Below are 10,081 nucleotides of genomic sequence, written 5' to 3' on the forward strand. Positions count from 1 at the left end.
TGTGTAGAAGGGGGTAGCCCGGCCCCCAGGGTGCCCTTGTTAGGAGGTTGTGGAAGGCGCCTTAGAGACCAGGCGGTTACTGGGCCGCAGGCAGGTGGAGTACATGCCAAGGTGACCTTGCTGCATGCCATGGCGTCCTTCCAGAGCCTGCCTGGAAGGGCGTGCCAGGCACTGAAGGTGAGGTTTCCCCTTTCTTCTCCCCTAGCACCTTGCAGTCAGGCATCAGTCATGCCCTTCTCAAACAGCCACAACCTCCTGAAGAAGAAGTATTCTGCTGCGGATGAGTTCCCAGACCTGAGTGTTCACAACAATTACATGGCCAAGGTGCTGAACCTGGACCTGTACAAGAAGTTGAGGGACAAACAGACTCCCAGTGGATTTACCCTGGATGATGTCATCCAAACTGGGGTTGACAACCCAGGTAAAGGACAGAGCCTCTTGATCCACAACCATCTGTTCTCCCTCATTACAGGAAGTGCGTCTTGATAGCAGCACCAAGGTTCCTAGAGCTGTCAAAATCTCTCAGGCAGTGAGTCCTGGCCCAAAAGCACTGCCCACTAAGAGTTAAAGGTGGCCTTATCCCATTGGGCAATGCAGAGAACACTATAAATGCATGCCGTGTTCTGACAGACCAAACACTCAAATTGTGTAACTGCTCTGCTAAATGCTTTGATCTGAAACAAAATCTGACTGAAAGTGTAACTTATCTACAAACACCATGACTAAAAATTTGACATTCTGAGGGCTTACTTGGCTGCTTTGATCTCTCCTATTCCAAACTGGCTATATGAAGTTCTGTGGCACTTCTTTGAAAAAAAGGGGGAGCAGATTTATTAATGTGTTAACATTCCAGTATTTATTTTTACTCTAGCAATATCAAAATGGCCCAACTAAATAATCAGAGACTGCCTCCTGATGAGGAGTACCCGGACCTGAGCGCCCACAACAACCACATGGCCAAGGTGCTAACCCTGGACTTGTACAAGAAACTGAGAGACAGAGTTACACCCAGTGGCTTCACCCTGGATGATGTCATTCAGACTGGGGTTGATAATCCTGGTAAAATGCATTGAGAATATTCTATGTGAACCAGCTGAAATAAGAGATGCATATGGTGACTAAGTTTGTGGAGGTGACTCTTGTGAGCAAACTACAACAATGCAACTCAATCAGTAGCAGTCTGAACCAAAAATCAAGTTATCCATGAAGTCCAAGCCCAGCGTATTCTAATGGCTGCAATATCTGAGCTGCCTGAGCATAAAATATCTGATTAAACTATAGCTAGTAAAATTGACTATGAACAAAAATCTTGCCCTGCACTAGATTCACTTGTCCAAACATGGCTTATTGGCAACAGTTATGGGTTTTCAGTAACTTTACATTTCATTAGCTGGATGAAATGTAAAGTATCTAAGATTTGTCTTCAACTGGTTCTTGTCTTGTGTGTGTGTGTAGGAATGTGACTAGACCTACCATTATAAGGACAAACTTATCTGGCTAATGCTGTTCTGGGATACAGTTAAACATCACCCAAATCTGGCTCTTGCAATTCTATTACCACTCCAGGCCATCCCTTCATTATGACAGTAGGATGCGTAGCTGGTGATGAAGAATCCTATGACGTGTTTAAGGCACTCTTTGACCCAATTATCGAGAACCGACATGGAGGCTACAAACCAAGTGACCAGCACAAGACTGACTTGAATCCTGATAACCTACAGGTATAGAGACTTTCATCAGCAGTGGTCAGACATCTGACAAAAGTATAAAAAAGCCTGGGCAAAACTAGTGCAGTTGCTTGTCCCTGTCAGTCAGAATCTGTTCCTGTGACTTGAGTGACCACCTGTTAGAATCTGTTGTATTCCTAGCTATTGCTCTCTGGAGTCTGTCTCAGTAAGGACTCTTCTCCACAGGCTGGGTGGAACCACTTTCGAATGACTACAGTACTCCTGTCCTATCTGACCTGAGATACTGCTGTGACTTAAGGCTTGCCTGCACTACCGCACGGGGTCGATCTAAGATACGCAACTTCAGCTACGTGAATAGTGTAGCTGAAGTTGACGTACAGCAGACCCTCACTAGAACGCGCATCTTTATAGCGTGAATTCGGTTATAGTGCGGGACTGCGCATGGATCCCAAATTTAATTACCTTCATTGGAATCCATGGTAACGCGGGACCGCGCATGGATCCAAAACCCCACGTTCTAGCGGGGGTCCGGTGTACTTAGATTTACTTACCACAGTGTCTTCACTGCAGTAAATCGACAGCTGATGCTCTCCCATTGACTCTGCTTGTGCTTCTGTCGACTCCAGTACTCCACCAGAACGAGAAGAGCTCTCAGCAGTCGATTTATCATTTCTATACTAGATGTGATAAATTCACACACAGATTGATCTCTGCCGGCTGATCCGGTGGGTAGGGTAGACCAGCCCTTAGCCCACTCTGCTCTAGTGGAACAGTTATTCCTGTCAGCTGTGTGGGCTTCAACATCCACATTTGTACTCAACTTCTGGGGCAGCCCTGTCTCACCCTGGAGGATCCTTAAGCATGACTCTAGGCTGGGTCCTGGTACGCAAGTGGATCTTACAAACCACTTGAGCTGTTGCAGTCACTACTACGTCACATCCATTCCCAAGTTTGAGTTCAGGATCTCTCCCTGCCTTTCCAATTGTTTATTCTAGAAATATTAAATTACTGGGAATCCCTAACAACATGTGTGAACTATTTATAGCTGAAGTAGATTTTTAAAGTTGAATGGGAAGACTCTTAACTGTAGCAACCTGAGTTCATAACTCTGTTTGCCACCTACAAGACAAGGTGTCTTGACAAGCATCTAAACACAACAAGGAGCTGCATTATTTAGAGCCCACTTCTGCAGGGGAAATAAAACTCTAAACTTGGGCATAGGCAAACACAGATCTAAAATTCTGTTAATGAGTTGATCTTTTCCAACTGTTAGTAGAGGAAAGCAGCTCTAATGCATTAAGAGCACTGACATGAGGATTGTATGCATGCAGTACACTAGCTTATCCACTTAAAAATATGAGATAGTAACATGGTGGCTTTATTGCATTAATGCTAAATCCTACTCAAATATTGAAGGCTTTGGGGTCAAATCATGCTCTGAAACTAATAGGGGCTGTACATAATTCAGGACAGAACTTGGTGGCATGGTTGCACTTCTCAATCTCTTATAGGGTGGTGATGACCTGGACCCCAACTACGTGCTAAGCTCCCGTGTCAGAACTGGTAGGAGCATCCGTGGATTCTGCCTTCCCCCTCATTGTAGCAGAGGAGAGAGACGGGCTATTGAGAAGCTTTCTGTTGAAGGTAAAATGAAAGTTCTGATATTATGGACTGACTTTCAGTGTTTGTTAAACTGAGGCTGACAATTGAGGAGGCGGAATATTTTTGCCTACCTCCTCAACTGCAAAAATCTCTCAAATATTAGGGCACCAAATGCAGAACTAGGAATCTGTCAAATTACCACATATGTAGCTGGATGACTAACCTAAAACTAGAGCTGCTTTCTCAACTGGAAGTGAATTGGAAGCAAGTAGAGGGCAATTGGATTGTATTAAGTAATGAGATTGTGACCTTGAAGGCTTTGCTGTCTATGTGGGATAGCAAGTGAGCATGCACTCACCTAGAGCAGGTGTTAAACTTTTCAAATTCAGTGATGTATTGTAACACATTCTCTTAACTGCAGCTCTTGCCACCTAGCTTTCCACTAAGATGACACTGTGGGAGTGGGCTGTGGGTTTCAGTGGGATGTATTTTAGGACACTGTCTTGTACAGTGGCAATGCTGTCCTCTGTGCTGAGACCACTCTGCTCAGGACTCCTCAATACAGAAAGTAATGTTACTCTAACCACTAAATGACTGAAGTGCCTTGCTTATTCATGTACTATTCCACTTCTGGCTAGCAATATAGTCCTATTAAATCTAGTTTCATAGCTCATCAGAAAACAAATGCCCTTTAAAGAAATAAAGGCTACAGTAACTCCCAACAATGTGCAGCAGCCTGATCGATCCTTCAAAGCTGAAAGAACCAAACACTGCATGGTCCCTTACAGTAAGGGGAGGAAGGAAACAAAACTGATCAGTTTCAGAAATGCCACTATGCTTGTGTATCTAGCCGCTCAATTGCTGGGAACGTATCAAAATACCACCTAGCATCCTGTTTGTGTACTAAATGTGAATCTTGCTTTCAGCCCTGGCTAGCCTGGAAGGTGACCTTAATGGAAAGTACTATGCTTTGAAAAACATGACTGATGCAGAGCAGCAGCAGCTGATTGATGATCACTTCCTATTTGATAAACCAGTTTCTCCTCTCCTGTTGGCTTCTGGAATGGCACGAGATTGGCCTGATGGCAGAGGTATTTGGTGAGTATATGCAATAGAAACCAGAATCCTTTAAACACATCTGCAGTGGGTACCACCCAGAAATCTGTGGTCCTGAATGATCTAGCTGAATGAAACCGCAGCTTCTGTACACTAGTGTTCACTTGGCAGAAACTTGCATACTGTCTTTGCTTTTGCTCTCACTTAAATTTGAGCTTTAATATCTGCTTCCGTGGGCCACAAGATCAAGCCCATAAAGCTAACATTTAAAAAGCCCTCAAACTTTAAGTTTACCCTCATTGGCATGTCTGTGGCTCTCTGCCTCTTTACTGGGGATATAAGAATTGCAGAAATAATTCATTTAAGGGAAGCAGGGAGGCAGCTTAAAATCAGTTAATGGTGAACTAGTGGCATTGTCACTATGATGAGTAACTCAACCTAGCCTTTTGGGATTTAAAAAAAACCAAACAAACTGCAGTAAAAATGGCTTCACTGAAAACACATTGCAGGAAAAGCAATGCCTTCTGCAGCAATGTCAACCAAGCAAACCTAAAAGGGAACTAGTGCCTGTGTCTTTCTGCTTATGGTAAGGAGAAGACCTGGCCTCTTATGTGGCTCTCTTGCACTGGAAACATCAGGCCTTCCCTTTTCTGTCTAGAAAGCTACGCTTTTCTGTCTAGACAGCTAGCAGTATGTCTTGACACAGGAACAAGTAAAGGGAAGGAGTTAACTTGTCAGACCTCTAACACCCAACCAACTAGTGGAAGAAAAAATGTTCTTGTTCTCCTCTACACTGAAGGTTGAATTCCTGTGAATGTTCCCAGATCAACAAGAGTCACTAAAAGCTTCTTGCTACACTCAGTAGAATCCCTCCAGTCTCTCATGCAACAGTGGGATCTTGAACATGTTTGGTTTTGTAGGTCACCTTTCCAAGATAACTCATCACCTGCCTGCAAGAGATACCAACTCTAGATAGCTTTGTCGACTGAGCCATGACTCTAAAACCTTAGTCTCCGATTAAATGGAAGCTTTTAACATTCAATGTAACCTTCATCTTGACAGCTAACTAATTCAATACCCAGCTTGATTGCTGTCGTGGACTAGCTTATCAGTATTGGGTTAAGAATTTTTTTTTATCTGGCAGCAGCAACTAAAATCCAAAGGCAAGGGCAGATGGACCAATGGGTCATCAGGCTTGCAGCATTCTTCCTTCTAAACTGCAGCTTAAAATGAATATCCAAAGTTTTGTTTCTTGAATCTACTCATATGCTGAGTCATTGCTGCATGTAAGGTAACTTAATTGACCTTGACAAGACAGTTAGGTTGCACATCATGTTTCCTTGCATACCATTGATGGTGTGAGATAGTCAAGATGCAGAGTGCTGCCATCTCAGGAATATATGCTAATGTATTTCACCCCTTACACTGCCCAAAAGTGACACTCCATGGAACAAAGGGACTGAATCTTTCTGTCCCTGGGGACTTGCAAATTAATTTAAGACTTGACATGGCATCAAGGTTGAGCAGTAAGATCATAGGAACGGGTGCATGCCTAAGCAGGGTGAAGGAGGAGTCAAATAACAATTCAGATTTTAAGGGCAGAAAAAACTGAATTGCTTCGATGTTTCAGGAAGATCTATATACGGAGTTGATTTGACCCTTTAACCGACAAGAGCAGATACAGTAGATTCAGTTTTAACTCTGAAACTGTCATGTAAGAGTAAATGACACTGAGACTTTAGTGTCAATCTTCAGTACAACATGAGCTCTTCAGATAAGAGTTGGACTGATTTAGACTTAACCCATTGTACATTTAATCCCTTGGATTGCCACCTGGAAAACTCCACTCCAAATGGAGAAATGAGTTGTTTGGCTTCTGTCTTCTAGGCACAATGACAACAAGACCTTCCTTGTCTGGATCAATGAGGAAGATCACCTTAGAGTTATTTCCATGCAGAAAGGTGGCAACATGAAGGAAGTATTCACCCGCTTCTGTACTGGGCTAACACAGGTGAAGTTAACATTTGTAACAAGAAGCCTAAAGAGAATTGCTCTTGCCTTAAATGGTGCAGGACTTGATGCAGTGTTCAGAGTGCTTACTTAAAACAGGCTCTAAAAATATACTGCCATGTACTGCTACTGTATGGCATGGAATCTCAGTGCTAGCACAAGTCCTGTATTGTGCTTGTGTAAACATCTGACAATGTAGCTTAGGCATCTGGTAGCATCTTAGTGTATCTTTCCACAAGTAAAGTCCAGGGGTGTATGGGCTCAAACACTTACTCTAAGTTATTGTTATGAAGTCTAGAGGAAGGTCCTCTAACATCCTGACTGGCTTCCTCCTCTTAAGTGGGGTTTAATACATAATATGAACTACCACTGCCTACAGACAAATAATGGAACATGTCTTGAGACTCAGTAAATGTGTAGTGGTGCTACACTACATAAAGTACCTTCGCTAAAACCCTAGTGTGTGGGGGAAGTAAAACCAGCACTTCCTCCCCATGTCCACCAATGCAAAGAGGAACAAATGCCACTAAATCAAGCCTGACAACACATCACTAAATATCCGCTCTCTTCCCACAAGCCTGTATCGACAGATGGGCTTAGATGGTACCCTGAAAGCAACTAAATCTAGACTAGTTCAGACACTAGGGAACAAAGTCAGTTCTAAACATCTGGTTTTTTTTGGGGGGGGGGAATGCCCTGCTGCTTGCCCCCACTTCTAAATCCAAGGGGCTTCAGAGGCTCCACTGATAGCAGCTGTTCGGCTCAGGTCATGCTACTATCTGGGGAGGGATGGTGAATCATGGAGCTAGATACATTAATGAGACTGTAAATAGTCATCAAATCTCAAATTCTCAAACCTTTAGAGGAGGAACAGACCAGGCAGTCTCTCTAAAAGGCTTTTTTTCTCTCTAGATTGAAACGCTCTTTAAGACCAAAAACTATGAGTTCATGTGGAATCCACACCTTGGCTACATCCTGACCTGCCCATCCAACCTTGGGACAGGTCTCCGTGGTGGTGTACACATCAAACTACCTAACCTTAGCAAGCATGAGAAGTTTGGAGAAATCCTCAAGAGGCTGAGGCTGCAGAAGCGAGGCACAGGTGAGAAATGGAATGCAGTTCTGTATGCATCACTTCCTTTAAATACTCTGCTATTGGCAAGAGTAGTTTTGGGGCCTGGATTACCTAGAGGCAGTGTCTAGAACAGGGGTGGGCAAACCACAGCCTGCATCCGGCCCCTCAGGGCTTTGGATCCAGCCTGCGGGATTGCCCCCCGTGGCGCCATGGGCCCCCTGCCGCTCTCCGAAGCGGCCGGCACCAGGTCCCTGCGGCCTCTGGGCGGGGGGGCAGAGGGCTCTGCATTGCCCTTGCCCTTGCCTCCAGGCACCGCCCCCTGCAGCTCCCATTGGCTAGGAACGGGGAACCGTGACCAATGGGAGCTTCGGGGGAGGTACCTGGAGGCGTGGCAAGGGCAGCGCATGTGGAGCCCTCCGCTCCCGTCCCCCTTGCTCCCCTCCCCCCCCCCCACCCCCCCGGGGCCGCAGCGCTTCCTGAAGTGGCGCGGGGCTGGACCTGCCCTGGCCCCAGTGTGTACCACTGCCACCCCGGAGCCAGTAGGTGGTGCCGGGCCAGAGCCTGAACCCCTCCTGCACCTCGCGCCCCCCCAACTCCCTGCCCTAAGCCCCCTGCTGCACATCGCACCCCTCCCTGAGCCACCTCCTGCACCAACCCCCTTCCCTGAGCCCTCTCATATACCCCGCACCCTTCCTCTGCCCCAATCCCTGGCCTTGAGCCCCTTCCTGCACACCGCACCCCAACCCCCTGCCCTGGCCCTGCATACAATTTCCCCACCCAGGTGTGGCCCTCAGCCCAAAACGTTTGCCCACTCCTGGTCTAGAAGACTACAGCTCATACAGTCAGGGCCATCCCTAGGGGGAGGTGCAGGGCCTGGGACAAATCAGCCTCCCTGCTAGTCTCCTTGCCGTCTGCCCCACCTTCCACTGCTCACCACCCCCCCCCTCCTCACTACACCCCCCCCCCGCCCACCAGTCTCCTGTCCATTCAGCACCTCCCCATCCCCCATCTCCTCCTTGCTGCCTGCCTGCCTCCTCACCCCTTTCCTGTCTGCTCGCCTCCCCGTTCACCTCCTCACCCCACTCCCTTACCTGCCAGCCTGCCGCCTCGCCTGCCTCCTCACCTGAATATCTGGACAAATGGCACTCCGATCGTACATAGGTTGGGATGCAGGACAAAGGGCTAAATATCAGGATAGTCCCAATTTTTATCAAAGCGCAGGGCCCCGCAAAGCATGGGGGCCCAGGGCAGTTGCCCCAATTCACCCTACCCAAGGGATGGCGCTGCATACAATAGGGGGATGGTACTCCAGGATGACCTCATAAAAAATAGTATACTAAATGGAGGCAAATGGGATAGAGGTCAACAGAACTGCACTACAGCATTCTATTAGTAGCACCTTTTACAGTCAATGTCCAAATCATCCCCTTGTGTCTGGAATAGACAGCTTACCCACTGTGAGTGCCTACAGCTGCAGTCATGGCTAAGGAAAGTGTCTTTGTTTTTTTTGTCCCCCAAGAACAGTTCATCACTTATATCAAAACACTCTCTAAAAGCATCAAGATACTTGACTTCTGTCCAGTAGAATACTATACCAATGATGCAGATAATCCTAGGCACAGAGGTTGAGTTACTTGCCAAGGGTCACTCAGACTGATAAAGCTGGGAGTGGGAGAGTCCTGTCTGCTAGAACTTGTACTGTACTATTAACTCAGCAGCAAACTGGAAGTATCCCTCTGTTCAAGCCATGCCCTGCCACCTCCCTGTCCATAACCAGGTATGAATGCAGCAAGGGAAACTATTTTGCTCCAAGTGGACTCTTGCTATGTTGTCTCTCCAGCAATACACATAAGATGTGAAGGACTTCACAACTCTAAACTGAATCTCCTCTTTCTTCAGGGGGTGTGGATACTGCTGCTGTTGGAGGAGTGTTTGATGTCTCCAATGCTGACCGGCTAGGCTTCTCTGAGGTAGAGCTGGTGCAGATGGTGGTTGATGGTGTGAAGCTACTGATTGAAATGGAAAAACGCCTTGAAAAAGGCCAGTCCATTGATGACCTCATACCAGCTCAGAAATGAAAGCACTTTAATTCCATGCTTCCTAACTTATTGGATGAATAACAAACATCACTCCAATCAAAGCCCTGGGGTCAAAAACCCACTAGTAACACTGTAGAAAAGTCTTCCATCCATCTGTGTTAGAGTTTATTTTTTTGATGGCTGAGATGTTGCTGAAAAAATGAAATAAACTATTGTTTTGGCCTGACAATTGTGTTTTTAATTAAACAAATCTGTCTGAATACTAAAATCTAGCATGGCAGCACGAGGCAGGGGGCCATTTGGCTGTTTCTTCCAGCTGTTTGGAGTGGCAGGACTTACTGTTTGTAGTATCATCCTAGTTGTGCTGCTTACCTCTAGAAGTGAATTCTGAAATGATACACCCAGTTGCAATTCTTGGGGAACAGTCTTTCCACCTGTGATGTTAATTGTTGCTGTAACTTTTTTATAATCCTGTTAAGTGGCATAAAGAACAAATGTTCACACTTCAGTTAAAATACTCTCCTGTAAAAGTGCCACATCTCGAAGACTTGAGCATGTGTAGTCAGCCCTTGAATTCACTTGCTGTATTGTTGGTAAAGTCTTTCAATATC

General features: G+C 45.9%; 1 protein-coding gene across 2 annotated transcripts; it reads left to right on the forward strand.

The window, feature by feature from the left end:
* The first annotated feature begins 228 nt into the window (after positions 1-228).
* On the forward strand, positions 229-9,509 carry CKB (creatine kinase B). 2 transcript variants are annotated; one of them, XM_065402735.1, is made up of 7 exons: positions 229-421; positions 1,567-1,721; positions 3,200-3,332; positions 4,217-4,388; positions 6,234-6,357; positions 7,269-7,458; positions 9,331-9,509. In XM_065402735.1, the coding sequence occupies exons 1-7, from the start codon at positions 229-231 to the stop codon at positions 9,507-9,509; spliced, it is 1,146 nt and encodes a 381-aa protein (XP_065258807.1). The 2 variants fall into 2 exon arrangements, with proteins under 2 accessions (XP_065258807.1, XP_065258806.1); XM_065402734.1 differs by lacking the exon at positions 229-421 and adding an exon at positions 882-1,059.
* Positions 9,510-10,081: the final 572 nt, after the last annotated feature.

Source organism: Emys orbicularis, chromosome 4 (genome assembly GCF_028017835.1).
Source record: "Emys orbicularis isolate rEmyOrb1 chromosome 4, rEmyOrb1.hap1, whole genome shotgun sequence".
Taxonomy (NCBI): Eukaryota; Metazoa; Chordata; order Testudines; family Emydidae; genus Emys; species Emys orbicularis.